This window comes from Chenopodium quinoa, unplaced genomic scaffold (genome assembly GCF_001683475.1).
Source record: "Chenopodium quinoa cultivar QQ74 unplaced genomic scaffold, ASM168347v1, whole genome shotgun sequence".
Classification (NCBI taxonomy): Eukaryota; Viridiplantae; Streptophyta; class Magnoliopsida; order Caryophyllales; family Amaranthaceae; genus Chenopodium; species Chenopodium quinoa.
The window spans coordinates 2139929-2156999 of NW_018743196.1; the positions used below are offsets into that span (position 1 = coordinate 2139929).

The 17071-nt window shown below is 34.3% G+C and overlaps 2 protein-coding genes and 1 long non-coding RNA gene across 9 annotated transcripts; 2 read left to right on the forward strand and 1 right to left on the reverse strand.

The window, feature by feature from the left end:
* Nucleotides 1-540: 540 nt before the first annotated feature.
* Nucleotides 541-4683, forward strand: LOC110733119. The gene is made up of 2 exons (XR_002513561.1): nucleotides 541-1529; nucleotides 2951-4683. It is a non-coding gene; the product is annotated as an uncharacterized LOC110733119 (long non-coding RNA).
* Nucleotides 4684-8084: 3401 nt separating this feature from the next.
* LOC110733122 (F-box/LRR-repeat protein At1g55660-like) lies at nucleotides 8085-12527 on the reverse strand. Of its 7 annotated transcripts, XM_021913144.1 has the most exons (6): nucleotides 11451-11567; nucleotides 11325-11366; nucleotides 10721-10874; nucleotides 10167-10443; nucleotides 9563-9682; nucleotides 8808-8906 (listed from the first exon to the last, which is right to left on the reverse strand). In XM_021913144.1, the coding sequence occupies exons 1-6, from the start codon at nucleotides 11507-11509 to the stop codon at nucleotides 8902-8904; spliced, it is 657 nt and encodes a 218-aa protein (XP_021768836.1). In that variant the 5' UTR covers nucleotides 11510-11567; the 3' UTR covers nucleotides 8808-8901. The 7 variants fall into 7 exon arrangements, with proteins under 7 accessions (XP_021768831.1, XP_021768832.1, XP_021768835.1 ...); XM_021913139.1 differs by lacking the exon at nucleotides 11451-11567 and adding exons at nucleotides 8085-8435; nucleotides 11920-12309 and having other exon boundaries at nucleotides 8763-8906; nucleotides 9004-10874; XM_021913140.1 differs by adding an exon at nucleotides 8085-8435 and having other exon boundaries at nucleotides 8763-8906; nucleotides 9004-10874; nucleotides 11451-11546.
* A 142-nt stretch (nucleotides 12528-12669) lies between these two features.
* On the forward strand, nucleotides 12670-17019 carry LOC110733121 (pre-mRNA-splicing factor SLU7-like). Its single transcript, XM_021913138.1, has 9 exons — nucleotides 12670-12839; nucleotides 13131-13294; nucleotides 13404-13516; nucleotides 14104-14529; nucleotides 14979-15114; nucleotides 15232-15531; nucleotides 15635-15851; nucleotides 16084-16187; nucleotides 16693-17019. Exons 1-9 carry the CDS (start codon nucleotides 12824-12826, stop codon nucleotides 16834-16836), a joined length of 1620 nt encoding a protein of 539 aa, XP_021768830.1. The 5' UTR covers nucleotides 12670-12823; the 3' UTR covers nucleotides 16837-17019.
* Nucleotides 17020-17071: the final 52 nt, after the last annotated feature.

A 17071-nucleotide genomic window follows, 5' to 3' on the forward strand; every position in this document is an offset into this window, starting at 1 on the left:
TCTGGTCCTGGTTTCCGGAACCCTTCCTAGAAGGTGGCCGGAAATCTGAGACCAGTTGTTCTAGGCCCTTCCTAGAACCCTTCCTAGAAGGTGGCTAGGTTTGGATCTAGAACTGGTAGTGGGGTTGGCCTGTTGTTTTCAGGTCTTTTGATGTTCTGGTGGTAGTTATAACTTAGCTTTTGTAAGTTGTAACTTTCTTTCTTTCGTAATAAAATCTTATTTTTCAAAAAAAAAAAAAAAAAGTAGCAGTGACGGATCCACTCAAAAAGTAATATAAAACAACGATTCTAAAATGTTATGAATTGTTATATCTATATATTTGGATTCTTAACCCTTCTACGATTAATTCTTATTTGATTTTGTTAAATCTGTTTACTTTATGGTTATTGAAATTTAATGTCTTGTGCGAATTCTTTTAAAAAAACAAATTATTACGTAAAGTCATTTATAAAATACTAACAAATTACATGAAACCATTTCATAAAAAAATTATGAAATTTAATGTTTTGGATAAGGACGTTTTTTTAGTCAATAGGATGTTAATATTTTGGATTAAGACGTTTTTTTTTTAGCTAAATGTTGGTGAGCAAATCAAAATTCTTCATAGGAAGTAACTACCACATTCTCCGCCTCATTTTAACCACCAACGAATAAATATAACCTCTCGTTCCACATCCTTATCTTCATCAAGAATGTCACCTTCATAGGTATTATATAATAAAGCAGATCAGAAATACGTACAACATGGTATGATACTCATTTTTCCGAAAATATTTCGAAAGAGGAATTCAAACTTTCTGTCATTGATTATGATTATAGCATTTTCTACTATGAGAAAGATGTAATAGCTCATGTGATGTTTCAGACACTTTTTTGTGTAATGTTGGAGTATAGAACATGGTATGATGAGAGGAATTGAAGCATTTTTTCTGGTAAACAAAGTTTAGTTGATAGTTTTAGCACCAAGTAGGGAAACAAACTAAACCCAAATTCAAATTCATTTTCTTTTTGTGCTTATCTAATTCCTTCTTGCCCTCCATCAGTACATATTTTGTATCAAATTTGTGGGAACCTATTTTTTCTTTAGCTTACCTTTTACTCTGTGTAGACTACAATATGCATCTTACCCAATGGATTACTTATAGGTCTGTTGCAAGACTTGCAACTTAGTAGTGTGGATCTGGAGATGGTCTTATTGGACTCTAATAGTCTGTGAGAGGGAGGTATCACAATCTAAGCTTCATTTGTTACTTTTTTTTCCCTGTTTTGTTAATTTAAGCTTATTCTAAGCTGGATTATCGGCTAATTAATGAAGATTTGACTTTTTAAACTTATATTACTTAGGGGAATTTTAGGATTTCGGGAGATACCTCGTGTTGTTTTTTTTTTGCTTATTTGTATTTTCTGTATCTATTTTTGTGAGCTTTGAATTACTTGTCCTGAACTTTATTTTTGCACAGATGGGAAGCTTAAAGTGGCACTGGTTGTACACATTGTCCCTGTAGTAATCCCTTTTTTGGGTTTCGAAAGTATGTTATATGTTGATGATTCTTGTAACTTCTGCTTGTATTTTGTATGATGTTTACTGTAGTACCGTTAGAGATGTCAGTCTTTTAATCTTAATCATTTTCCAGAAACGATTAAGAAATCAGTCTCTTAGAGTCATTTGCTGTAGAGTAGTGGGTTTCTTTGTTATTGAAAGTGCTTTTGATCAACGGCATGCTCCGCCATAATTTTTACAGTGTCCTGAAATTAATTCACTAGAAGAAAAATTGAAAAAGGCACCGTTCAATGGCCACCGATTTTTGGAAACCGGTGGCTTAAAAAATGGACGGGATTAGGTAAATGTATATTACCACCGGTTCAAACCGAACCGGTGGAATAAATGATAAAGGCCACCGGTTTTGAACCGGTGGCAATAATCAAATAATAAAAAAAAAGCCCACCATTCTCTTTCCCCTTCCTTTATATACCCTAACTCTAATCTTCTCTCTCCTCTATCGCCTCTCCTCCTGCTCTCCTCCTTCTCTCTATCTCCTTCTCTCCTTCGTTCTTACTCCCCCTATCTCTCCTTCTCTCCCTCTCTGTTCTCTCTCTCTCTCTATCCTGCTCCCCCTCTCTGAATCTCTCTCGTCGCCCTCCCTCTCTGAATCGCTCTTGTCGACCTCCCTTTCTGAATCTCCCTCTCTAAATCTCTCGTCGCTCACCCTCTCTAAATCTCCCTCAAAGGCCACTACCACCACCGCCACTGACCACCGCAACCACCAAGACCGACATCAACAACAAGTTTTAAACGGTTTTCAGTTTCCCACACCGTCGCCACTGACCACCGCAGCCACCAACATGCATCGTCGCACTTTCTCTCTCCTCGTGATGAAACCATAGGTTTTCAGGTCAAATTCGACCATTAAAACTCTAGATCTAGAGTTTTATGGTGGAATTTGGCCTCGTAAACCTAATTCAAAGTATGGAGAGTCGTCGAATGAAGATTTGGGTGTTTTGTTCAATTTTTTTTTTCATTTTTTCTGTTTTTGGGTGTTGGGTGATTGGTCGATTTTTTTTCTGTTTTTGTTAATTTTGGGTTGTTATTTGCGAAGGCGGTGGTTTTAGGTGGGTGGTGTGGTGGTTTTAGGTGGGTGGTGGGGTGGGTCGTGGGTGGTGGGTCGTTGAATCTGGGTGGTGGGTCGAGGGTTCTGGGTGGTGGGTCGTTGAATCTTGGTGGTGGGTCGTTGGTTCTGGGTGGTGGGTCGTGGGTTGTTGGGTGGTGGGTCGTTGGTTGTGGGTCGTGGGTCGTGGGTGGATTGTGGGTTTTGGTGGTTTTTTTTTTAAATTTTTTTTTTTTTTTCATATCTAAAGTTTTTGTTTATCATTTCTGATTTTTAATTTTTTTGCAGATTTTTTTATTTTATTTTGATTTTTAATTGTGTTTTAATTTTGTGTTTTTTTGCAGATCTATTGCAGATTCAAAGTTAATTCAAAGAGCTATTTTTTTAAAAAATTGTAAATTAACTATTTATTCATTGATGAATATACAATACATGTAATTTATGTATATCACTACTACAAAAAGTGGAAAAAGGAACGCATAACATACAACTGTCAAGTTAGATAGGCGTTCTATAGAATTATATAGAACGCCCATGTTGGATGAACGTTTTGTATGTTGAATCATATAGAACGCCTGTCCCACATAACAGTTTTATTTGATTTTTTTTTTTTTATTTTGTTACTAAAAAATTCATTCCCAATATAGAATGCTCTTCTCACTTAACTCTTCTATTCTATTTTAATATTATTTAAAAAAAAAAAAAAAACAAAGAAACCCTAACAAGTAACAACTCCCCTCTTTCTTCTTATTTCTCAACTCACCCGCCGCTCAAGTTTTACTCTCTCATCTCCTTCCTCATCAGATTAAATTTACTCCAATCAACACTCCTTCATTATACTCCCTTCGATTATGTTACAAATTCGTCGAGAAAATTATCAAATATAGTATTTTCTCATACGATAATCTACAACAATGAGCAAACCATGGGGTTTGTATTTTCCCAACAAGAGCATATTAGGAGTGTTTTCCACTTTTCACATTTTGGAATCGACAACTTGATCAGATTCTCATGATGTCATGAGTGGTTTATTTTCACTCAAAATAAATTTTTCGCCTTTCTTCTCTAATAGGCTCGTTAACAAGTAATTTCAGGTTTGTTCATCATAATTTATTTAGAGTTGAATTTGGGTTGTTTGTGATGATTTTCGAAACAAATGCAAAGTAAAAATTGCATTTTTCAGTAGTTTGTATGCTTTATTTCTTTGCAATCTATTTAAAATGTCAATTTTTTAATATAGCAGAGGAGTTAAGGGTGGTGAGGAAATTGAAATTTTTGTATAATTAATGTTTATTAGTTATTTAATTTTGATTACAACTTATAGTAATTTGTGTGTTTGTAGTGCATTTTTTGTTGATGAATTAGAATCCGATTACCAATTGGATTGTTGGTAACCATCTGCTCTGTTGCTTAGTGGGGCAATTGGTGTTGAGAAATCAATTTTTTCAGAAATTTATTTTTGATTGATTTTTTTTTTCTTCATATATAAAATATTATTTAATCTGTTTGTATAGTTGAATTTATAAATCTAATTACTCTATTATTGGTGTAGGGAATGTATAAGGTTGTGAAGTTGAAGAAGCTCTTCAATACGAGGAGACAACTACCAAGTATAATTGAATCAAAATTGGCATTTCAGATCAAGTTCCAAACAAAAGCTATGGAGAATGGACTAATGGAGCTAGTGGAATTGAATATATCTCTAAATTTAGACTATACTTGAATTATTTTGTATATCGATTTTTCATTTTGTGTAAAGAATAGAGAACGGTCATATGACATCACAGTTCTCTTTAGTGAAGAAATAGAACGGTCAAGTCGCGTGACAGTTCTTTTTTCCTTCATTATTTTCTAAGAAGGGAAAAGAGAACGGTTGTGACTAACAACCGTTCTCTATATATCAGTATATAGAACGCCTACTTGAACCGTTCTATAAACTTTACACATCGCTTAGCAGAAGAACGGTCCTAAGGCGTTCTATAAAACTTGTTTTAACCGTTCTATAATCCCTTTTTTGTAGTAGTGTATTATGATTATTTCTCAATTTCAAGGGGGAAAAAAATGTATATTATGATTATATGTAAGTGTCTCTTGATTTTTAAGTGAAATTTTTTTTTTTTTTTTTGGGCATTATTGCCACCGGTTCCACCGAAAAACCGGTGGCAATACTTACTAATACCAGAAAAAAAAAAATGCGGGAAGTGTTATTGTCACCGGTTAACCGGTGGCCTTGCTTCGGTTTATTGCCACCCCCCAAATGACCACCGGTTCAAAACCGGTGGCCTTGGGGGGTTTTGAACCGGTGGCCAATTCATATTTTCGCCTAGTGATTGATTCACTGATGGCATTGTAAACAGTATTCTTTTTATTACAGCAAGGTGATGAAATCTCTTAACACATTCCAAAAGGAGTATGTATGTAGTGTTCTTTTCAGAATATTAATCACAGACAGGTATGATTGATATCTGATATTTTTTTTTCTTCCAAGTTCCAACATATGTGATCATCTATTAGCTTTTTCTCTTTTTGTAGACAAATTTACAGATTTTGTAGACAAATTTACAACACTAACCCAACTTATTAATTGAAAATGTCGAATTTGCGCCTTTGAGAAATATGAGAAACTTGTATTTTCTCACATATATAATTATAATTTATTTATTTATTTTTAAGCCACATATATAATTATCTTAAATATTGATGTTTGATTTTTTTTTTTGTCTTTAAAAATATTATAAATAGGACTTGTATTTCATATAGAAAATAAATAAATAAAATTGAACACTTGTATTTCATATAGAAAATGAGTTTTTAATTTATTTTTATTGCCTAATTAAGTTAAAAACCTTTTTTTATTTTTAAAACAAACACAATATGCTGTGTTGCCTGTGTATTTGTTAATTTCAAGTATATCTTTTGTAAATGTGGATTTATTGATTTTAGGGTTATCTATACCGTAAGGCCGTAACCCCCTTAATTTCACTTTTCTATGTTGTGTCCCTCCATATAGCACTTTTTACATTGTAACCCGCAAATACATTTAGCTTCCATATGGTAACCTTGCGGTTATTTCGCCGTTAAATAATTTCATTAGTGGGGCCCACTTTTTATTTGGTTAATATTTTTTATTGATTTGCTTGTTGAAAAATATTCCATGAAAGGTTACGGGGGATATTTTGGCATTTAAAAATCCAAATTGAGCTCAGATTTAGCAAAAGAAATATATAAATGTCTCGTTTTGCGTATTAAAAAGGTAAACATGTAAATCGAAATATTTTTTAATAAGCAAAATAGCCCCTAAAACCTTAAACCGAACTTTTTATTTGTAATAAACTATTAACCCCTCTATCTTTCTTTTATAATTTTATAATATTTCAATTATCCCACTTACCTCTTATTTTATTTAAATCAAATAAACTGCCTAAACCTATGTACCGGTTAAAAAGTAACACTTTCAAAACATGAAGGGAGTATAATAATCTATTACAATACTTTGTTAAAATATGTGAATTTAAAAGTAACGTATTTAAAAAAGGAAAGAAATATTTCATTCGTATAAAACCTAATGTTAATGGATGAGACAAGTAAATTGGAACAATTGGAATAATGATAATCTTTAAATATGATCACAGATCAAATAACAAATATGATATTGAGTGATATTAGATTAATATCATCAGAAAATCAGCAGGGGAAGAATGTAAAGGAGGGGGTAGGAGCGCCGCTCCTATGGAAGTGCATGCTTGCTCCTTGGTTTGCTGGGCGTTACTTTGAGATGTTCTTTTGTCTTGGTAAATCCTCAATTCATCTCTTGCACCTACAAATACGAACACACACACAAAAGAGACGAAAACAACAAATAGACTACAAAAGTCACAAAAATGGGTTAGAGAGGGATAAAAATAGAAGAGGAGAATATGAAAGGGTGAAAAACACTACATAAAGTAGATTAAAAAAAATAATAATAAAAAAAAAAAATCGACATGTGTTCACACTTAATTTCAAAGCTCACAATTAGGGAGGGGTGTCCACTCGGTTTGGATTTAGGCTTCCAATCCCACCCGAGACAAAATTTGATTTTTGATTTTCAAATCCAATTCAACCCAAATTTCTCATCAAATCTAATCCGTTTCAATCCATATTAAATATGTTACAAATTTAGCCTAATGCGATTATAAAAATAAAAATACAATTATAAAAATTCAAGTCTTGAAATCATAAACTACATAGTTGTACATGATTAATACAAGTATTAAAAACATAATTTTACATGATTGATATTAAGGTAATTAAAAACATGGTTTCATATTTCGATTAATTTAATTTTTAAGATCCAAACAACATCAATCCGATCCGTACAAAAATATACGGATTGAATTGATTTTCGGTCTTAATCCAAAAACTGAACACCGCTATTCACATTATTTATCAAATGTAGAAGACGAAAAAAAGTTATATAGTCAAAGACTTTTAACTTTTAGATGATGATGGAATATTTTATCTTACTATTTAAATCAAAGAGTTTTGATAATTTAAGACATTTGGGAATGATCTATTGGTATGTTAGTATGTAGCTAGCGTCCCTAAAAAAAAAAAAAAAAACTGTAGCTACCGTATGAAATGTCAAACAACAGGCCCTACGCGCCATGGACGAAGCATAGAGGTTCCCTTTTAAAATTTTGATGCACTAATTTTTGTATTGAAGGAAGAAAATAAAATTATAACACCACTAAGGGTATGTTCTCTTCCGTTGAAATTCAGTTCAATTTAGTTCAGCTCTGCTCTTATTACAACAACGACGACGACAACAACAACAACAATAATAATAATAATAATAAATAAGTAATAAACAATAATAATAATAATAATAATAATAATAATAATAATAATCAATAAATAATAAAAATAATAACAATAATAATTGAAATAATAATACTAATAATAATAATCAATAAATAATAATAATAATAATCATCAATAAATAATAATAATAATAATAACAATAATAATCAATAAAAAAAATAATCATAATAATCAATAAATAATAATAATAATAATTAATATCAATAATTAATAATAATAATAATAATAATCCGTAGTTAAAAATCATTAAATAATAAGTTCAGTTCAGCTCAGTTCAGCTGAGTTCAGTCAATCGGAACAGACCTTAAATAATTCATCCTGAGAGTGAAGTACTTCCTCCGTTTTTTAATAGTTGCAACACACACTTTTTTATGATATTAAAGAAAGGTGGGGATTACATGATATAATACACTTTAAAAGGGATTAGTGGTTGTTAGGAGTATAATTTTTCCCTATAATAACTTAGGGAAGTGTTGTAAGTATTAAAAAACGGAGGAAGTATAACTCAAGTGGTTAAAACTTCCCTCTCGATTTCAAGAGATCTTAGAATCCATTCTTATCATCCGTCGTTGTAGCTCTCTAAACACCACAAAATAAAAAATAAAAAATAAAAAATAAAAACTAAATAATTAATATTATGGTTGAGCAAAGAGACCTATTTCTAGGCAGTTGTGTATCTGAACGTGACATCTTGAGGTAGTGTCCTTCCAAGCTCCTCAGCACATTCTTTAGCATGTTTTTCATCAAACTGCATCCAAGTTTTCCTTAAATTACACTCTGACGGGATATCCAATATCACCTTTTGAGCATGACGGAATTTTCAACCACATGGGTGGCAAACTCAATGTCAATTGGTTGCCCCTGAAAACCACCAATCTGTAGTGTCTTAAGGCTCATGAGGGGGCGCCCTCTATGCTTGACTATACTCCTTTGAGATGTATAATAAAACCCAAGACACTTACAAAACTGCAAAATATCAAAAAACCTCAATTGTAATGAGGTATCAACCCCCACACATGGTAGGCTATATTCTCCTCAAAAACACAATAGGACATCAAAATGAGCAGCGATACCATCTGTAACATCCAAGTCAACATGAGTCCACTAGTAGATATTGTCCTCGTACGAATTTGCTTTGCTATAGTGCGAGTTGTCCAAATGGGACAATATTTACTAGTAGGCTCATGTTGACCTAGGGTGTTACATCAGTAATCATTCTTTACTAAAAACTTGTTATTAAGCAATATATACTTATTTGTAACCAACAATTCATTTCATATAGATAAGCTATACCTTGACATGTAATTTCTGTAAGAGTGGAGATGCTTCGATCAAGTGAGCCCATCCAAGGAGACTTTCATCATGATTTGATTTAACAGAGATTCGAAGATGCGTAAGGTTTTTCATGCTTCTCGGATTATCGATCCCCAAGTTAAACTACACAAGATAAGATAAAATAAACATCAATGACAGCATGTAATGCATATATCCATAGAGCAAATCATCAATTACATGGAATGAAATCAATGAATACCTTAGATACTGTATAACTCTGGTTTACAATCAAGCTCCAACTTAGATACTTCAATTGTGAGAAGTATTTAGAAAAAGAGTCACAAGCAGGGGCTACAACCTCTCCAATATATAATCCATTACCAATTGTTAGCTCGGAAAGGAAGGAGGCATCTCTAATATTCAGCTCTCCTACGGGATCCCCATGATGAATAAATGACACAAGTTTTGGGGCTAAAATGTCGATGCATAACAAATGAGGACAACGCGATACCTCTAAATGTTTCAATTCAAGAGGTGAATGAGGAAGCTTTATATGTGTTAAATGGTAGCCACCAACAATGCACAAATTCTCAAGAACTGAGCAAGAAAGCAGAATGCGCTCAATGTCCATCACAGTCACATTCACATATTTAAGACACAAGGAACCCAATTTACTAGGCACAACAAGAGATGACATACGACATTCAAGAGGCCAAGAGTAGAAATCAATCAACGGTATCAATATCCTACTCTTTTTAAAAAACGGTGTCAAGTTCAATTCAAGCCTTTTAACTTGTTTTGTTAGTGCAAAAACTAACCACTTATCGATATCAGATTCATTGTTGCGAACTTGCGATCCAAGTCAAAAACCACCCTCAGTTCATCTATTGTCGGAGCAAGATGAGCTTCCAGTGCATAGTTCACCCACCTCGTAAAACCTGATAAGCAATTATTAGGTGAGACCACCTACTATAAGTAATAATAAAGAAATTTTGTCAAGAACTACCCATTAAAGCACGTGTTTTGAAAACAACTATCTATTAATTTTTTTTTTAAAGAACTACACAAAGTTGTAAAAAGTTTAAGTAGCACTACCACTCTAATAATTTCAACTAGAATATTCGCACTGTAAGTTCCACTTTTTACCTTTACCTCATAAAATCACCATCTAAATGGACTAAATTACCCTTCAAAAGATAAAAAGTGAGATCCAAATACCAAAAATTCTAACCAAAATGATTAGAGTGGTAGTGCTACGTAAACTTTTTACAACTTTATGGTAGTTATTTAAAAAAAATTAATATATAGTTGTTTTCAAAACACGTGCTTTAATAGGTAGCTGTTGACAAAATTTCCTAATAATAATATACGAATTGAAGTACAAAAAAAAAATCACTATTATACAGTTTTTGTTTTCCAAACCTGGTCTATGACGCAGAATGAACCACTCATGATCCTTTAAATTCATATTATAAGTACTTTTAAGCTTACACTCTCCCATAACCCATTTCAATATCGGTGAATGAGCTTCAAAAAGCAATACAGGTAAAAATCGGCACAAATTTTTCCAACGGTGTGAAAGAGCACTAGTTTTAGTGACTTCCTTCATTGTTAAAGAGGACATGATCAACATCAGAAGATCATCGGACAGCTGACTTAGTCGATCCCTCACAACACTGTCATTTGCTTCATCATAACACTGAGTATCACACACAAAATATTCAAACTGAATGTAAATCATCATAACAAATTTCAGTAAACTACTCCATATGTACTAGTGGATGACAAACAGAGGGGGACCTTCCACCGGGGCCATTTAGCCCCCGTAAATTATTATAATTTATTAGTTAATGAACTTAAATAGCCTATATTTACTTATAAAATATTGTAGTATAGCGATCAGTTTTGAACAAGAAGTAAAATATTAGAGTATAGTGATCAGTATTGAACAAGAAGTAAAATATTTAAATCCTGACCCTTATATTATTTTCGGCCAAGATCCGCCACTGATGACAAAGAAACGAAACCATACCCGGCGCTTGCAAGATTGAAGAGCAGGCCATGTCTTTTCTGACATTATGATTAATGCTTACAGCAGCAAACAATACTAACAAAGCTTCACAGCAAACTCTGCAAATTTCCAGTAATTCAGATGCGAATTGATCAAATAATAAATACAAAACGTAGACAATGGCAGATATAGGCTAACAATTACAACCCTAAGAAGATCAAAGTGCAACACAATCTTAGACGCAATCAACTACAATATCTAATTTCTTAATTCAATCCTAAATATTATAGGTTTCTGCAATACAGTAGCCACCAAATTTAATTGAAATATCAAATAAAGCTAAACAAATCACATAATTTTAATTTTAGGTATATTTGATTCAAGTATTATATTAGGCTCATAATTTTCTTTTCTAGCAAAATAATCGAATCGCTGGTTAGTAATTAGAATCAATAGTTCAGAATTTCAACCCCTAAATTAACTGCACTTAAATAACATAAAACTAAATTTAAATTAGATAAAAATAAACCCTGGATTGTGAAGTTGAAATTGATATGATGATTACATACCTCGGAAGCTGCTTCAATGGGGGATCACGAGTATTTGAAGGTCTGAGAGAGAATTTATTTAAAACTATCAATATAATAAAAAAAAATAAAAAATAATATAAAATAAAATAAAAACTAGCTACCTACTGTTCTAAGTCTTCTAACTTAAATAGGAAGTTGGGAAGGTTTAGTACAATTTTGCTCATGTTTTTGAAACCTGCCTTAGGTAGTTATTTTGCTCACAAACTGAAGCTAATGGTTGTAAATTGTAATTTTAGTATATTGAAATAAATATCTAAGAGACCTGACAAACCGATCGTTTTAATCGAAAAAAATTATCTAGTATGAAAAAATTTAGCATTATGAGTACCTTAATGGTAAACTCAGTACTCCGTAATATGAGGTACGGAGTACTATTTACCTATTAAATGGTACTTTATACCCTCACTACAACTTCAACTTTATTATTAAATTATCATCCTATATGCAAACATTGCATATAGGAGCTATGCGCTAGAACTTAACCCCATAATATACATTTAGGGGTCGTTTGGTTCGTATGAGGTAATCGGAATGGAATGAATAAAGGGAAAGGAGAAGAATGGAATGAAAATACCTAAAATTTGTCATGTTGTTTGTTTTAAAACAAAGGGCAACGATCCCACTAGTCCCACCACCACACAACCACCTACGTCATTAGCTTCCCACCTTTTTCAGCCATCAAACCACTCACCGCACCTCCCCCACCTTCGCCGCCCTTTTCCAGCCTTCCCCTATCCCTCGTCGACCCAGCGGTGGTCATCCCTCCTCGAAAACCTCCTTAGCCCAGAAAAAACCTAGTGCCGCTGAAACCCGCTGAAAAACCTTTTAATTCCCCGTGAAACCCGTCGCCCGGCCCTCCCCACCCTCGAAACCCTAGCGCTAGGGTTTCGATGGTGGTGGGGGGGGGGTCGTTCGACCGTTTAACAGTGAAGAGGATGGTTTATTTTTAGGTTTTTCGATGGTCGTGGAGGCTCGGGGAAGGGACGGCGAACGTCGGTGGAGCCGTGGAGGTGAGACTGGGTGGTGGAGGTAAGGTAAAAGGGTGGTGGCTAGGTGTGGGTGTGGTGGTGGAGGGTGGATAAGGAAAGGGAATGGAAAAGTCTAGGGGGTGGGGAATGAAGTTGGAAGAATTTGAGGTAACGGAAAAAATAAAAGGGAATGAAAAAAGTACTTGACAAACAACAAAGGAAATCGGGATAGTTGATTCTCATTTCCTTTGTTAAATACCCCTAACCAAACGGCACCCTTAAGAGTATTATTGCCTCTATAGGCCTAGGCCCACTATAGCTAATTGAAATTATTTTAGATAAAGAAAATCAAAGTCGGTTAAGATAAATAAAAAGAGAAATCCGCCGCGTCATTGATCGGAAACCATAACCACAACCGTAACCTCAACCTCAACCTCGCTTTCTCTCTCCTCAATCCTCTATTTTCGCCGGAAAATTTAACGATTCATTGTTTCATCTAATTAGGCAACAATGGCGACTGCTTCAGGTATGATTTCGACTAAATTTTCGAATTTAATATTATTCTAGGGTTTGATTTCTCATGCTTTAGTTTAGATTCGATGAATTAATTGTTTTTTTTCTAATTAAATTTATTTTTTAATTAATGATTGTTCAGGTTATATGATTTGTTAATTTTGATTTATTGAAGATATTATGAAGTTGACTGATTGTTTGAATTAATTGATTAAACTCGAGTTGTTTGTGAATTGAATTTGGGGAAAATTTTAATTGATTGAACTGGAGTTTTTGTGAATTGAATTTGGGGAAATTTTTGCAGTGGCGTTTAAGTCTAGGGAAGATCATAGGAAGCAGCTAGAATTAGAGGAAGCTCGTAAAGCTGGGCTTGCACCAGCAGAGGTAGATGAAGATGGAAAAGAAATTAATCCTCATATTCCGCAGTATATGTCTTCTGCTCCTTGGTATCTTAATTCGAATAAGCCGGTATGTTTCGATACTTTTTTTGATTAGGGTTTCTTTTTGTTGATTGCATTTGGACGTGTTGTGTATTAGATTCAGGGACTAACATTTTATAATTTGGGTGGGTTTTCAGAGTTTGAAGCATCAAAGGAAGTGGAAATCGGATCCGAATTACACGAAATCGTGGTATAACAGAGGTGAAAAGGGCTTCCAGGCTAGTAAGTTCCGGAAGGGTTCTTGTGCGAAGTAAGTTGAGCCTGTGAATACTTAATTTTTCAAATGTATGTGTGTGTGCACGTTTGCTTATCTGGTTTATTGTTTTAGCTAATCATATGTATTTGAACCTGAGGATTTCTACTATTCTAGTGTGTTTTTGAAAGTTGAGACTTGTTATTGATGACAAATTAAGTGAAAGTTATAAATCAGAAGTTAGTTTGGAACTTGGAATTAATGAGCGCAATTAAGTGGAAGTGTGGAATTGAATGGATTTTTCAATGTTCTGTACAATCTTAATTTTTGGAAACTATCTCAAATAATCCAGAGTCGGCAGAGTGTTTGTTAGAATTTCTAGAGGAAAGTATGCACATTCTATGCGGAATTTCTTTATTTCTAACTCATCTAGAGCTCTATCCAACATGCTTTCCAAAACCTGGGATTAGTTCATATTATGCTGAGGACTTTTCTGTGTAAGTTCCTTTTATGCTGAGTATTTAGTATCTATTGTATTTCTTATAAGAGTTTTTCCTTGGTGTAACTACCTCTATTGTTGTCTTAATCGTTGAAAAAATATTAATCTTTTTCCATGTGATTAAAGTTTACCGTGTTCTCTGCAGTTGTGGTGCCATGACCCATGATGCAAAGTCTTGCATGGACAGACCTCGAAGAGTTGGTGCAAAGTGGACAGGGAAACACATTGCACCTGATGAAATAATAGAGGAGTTTGAGCTGGATTTCGATGGGAAACGTGACAGATGGAATGGTTTTGATCCTGCAAGTTATGCCTATGTTGTTCATAGATATGAGGCAAAGGAAGAAGCAAGAAAAAAATACCTGAAGGAACAACAATTGAAAAAGCTCGAGGAGAAAAATAAAACTGGTGAAGAGGGTGAGGCTGATGAAGATGAAGATGAAGATGATGAAGATGATGAAGATGCTTTGAAGGTTGATGAGGCCAAGGTTGATGAGAGTAAACAAATGGATTTTGCAAAGGTTGAAAAACGTGTACGTACCACTGGTGGAGGAAGTACTGGAACTGTAAGGTAAGATTTGTGATCACCTTATTCAGTTGAAGAGTACATTAACCCTGATTAAGTTATATTGGATAGATATTGATGTAACTTTTCCCAAACTTGTCAAAATTGGATATGTAGCTAATATTCCCAGAGTAATAAAAATGGCAATCATATGAAATTGACTAATTAAATGTTCAAGCTTATAAATTTTAAGACATGTAAGTGCGTAGTACCTGCTTGCCATTTAGCCCTTGACATGTGCTCATATAGCTCTGTTAAGGGCTTCTCCACTGTTCAAAATTAGGTGGTCTCACTTATAATCATCCACTAGCATGAAATCTTGCTAGTCTGCAATCTGCATAGCCACCGGCCTGAAGATAAATCAGAAGCCCTATCTCTGTAGTCTGTAATTACTTTTGCTTTCTGCGTCATTGCTTAGAACTTGTTGCTAACGGGATGTTTTTTCTATTATTTAGAAACTTGCGTATCCGAGAAGATACAGCCAAATATTTGTTGAATCTTGATGTCGATTCGGCCTACTATGATCCTAAAACCCGGTCCATGCGTGAGGATCCTCTTCCTGATGCTGATCCAAATGAGAAGTTTTATGCTGTGAGTGCTTTGAAGAATTTTGTTTAAACTTGTCAAATCCTCTCATGTTTAGCCGTGTCTATTGTCTAATCATATCTTTTGCACTGGTTTAATTTTATTATTGTAATCTTTGTGTAGGGTGATAATCAAAATCGCCTCAGTGGTCAAGCTTTGGAGTTCAAGCAGCTCAATTTACATGCTTTTGAGGCATTTGACAAGGGACAGGATGTGCATATGCAAGCAGCTCCTTCCCAAGCTGAGTTACTTTACAAGAACTTTAAGGTTAATAAAGAGAAGTTGAAAACCCAGGTGAAGGATACCATAATGGAGAAGTATGGCAATGCTGCAACAGAAGAGGAGATTCCACGGGAACTTCTACTTGGTCAAAGTGATAGACAAGTTGAATACGATCGTGCTGGTCGGATAATCAAGGGGCAGGTATTATATTCTACATTGCTGATGGGTGAAGCTAATTATAATCGTACTTGGTTTGTTGTCTGTTAGCTTATTACATGTCTTATCGTTGCTGTGCCATTGATAGGAGATGGCAGTTCCCAAGAGTAAATATGAAGAAGACGTGTACGCTAATAATCACACAACTGTTTGGGGGTCATGGTGGAGTGATTTCCAATGGGGCTACAAATGCTGCAAGCAGACAATTCGAAACAGCTATTGTACAGGTGCTGCAGGGATTGAGGCTGCAGAAGCATCAGGAGAGCTGATGAAAGCTAACATAGCCCGCAAAGAAACTTCTGAAGGTTTGCTATATGTGGCCATCTTTCATCTTCTTTAATCTTTCGTCAGGAAGTGTCTAGGACTCTGGATCTCCCCTTTCCCTCTTATCTGTTTGCTAATTTGTTCCTTGTAAAGTATCTGGTCATGACAATAGTAATGTCTTTTCACATAAAGATCGATGATACAATATTGTTGCACTATTTGACTTATCCTTCTCTATTATATGCTGATTTGTGTATTTGGCAATGAAAACAGAAAAACCGGAGTCTACTGAAGAGAAAAGGCTGGCTACTTGGGGTACAGAGGTGCCTGAAGATTTGGTTCTGGATGAGAAGAAACTTGCTGAAGCTATTAAAAAGGTACTTTTTTCATAATTTCTGAAATTTTATGATTTTTTCAAATGGATTTGGGAATGATAGAGAATTACACTTAAATCACATGCAGCTGTGTCTTGGCAGAACTTTTGTGCCTTTTGATCACATTGGTTTTATGAGTCCTGTCTCAACCTCTGATCTACCCAACATGCTTTGGTTTTTCTTTTTGAAAAAGACCTAAATCGGCTTACATATACAGGGAGTGAACTGAAAATCCACTCCCATAGTTGGGGAGGGATTCAAAAGCAATAAGTGTTCCTGTCTAATAGGGCAATAATGAATTCATGTTGGTTCTTTTAAATCTCATGTTGGTACAATTTTTTTCAAACAGGAAGTTTATAAGGTACCAAACAAGGATTTGTTATAGTCGTATAAGATAAGAACAGTTGACTGGCAAAGACTTTCCCAGTCTTGCTTAACACTATCAAAAGTCTAGATTTTGTGATGTAATGTGTATATGTTTTCACTTGTCCTTTAATGTCTTGCGCAGGAAAATGCTAAGAAGAAAGAAGAGAAAGATGAGCGGAAACGAAAGTACAACATTAAATATGACAATGATGTGACGCCAGAAGAGATGGAAGCTTTTAGAATGAAGAGGATCCACCACGATGATCCTATGAAGGATTTCCTTTGAGGCTGTGCTCTGTAGTCCTATAGAATATAGATGACATTTGTATCAGTAGAATTAAGAGCTTCCTTTCTAGTACTCACACTGTTTGTATATACTAAACAAAGTATTTGACGTTGCTTGTCAATGTCATTTGGGAGGTTTTTTGTTGTTGCAATAAAATTTGCAAAATTATGTGTATTGTTGTTCCCTCTGTTGTTTGTACACTATCTCATGGCATCATGCAGTATGATTTATATTA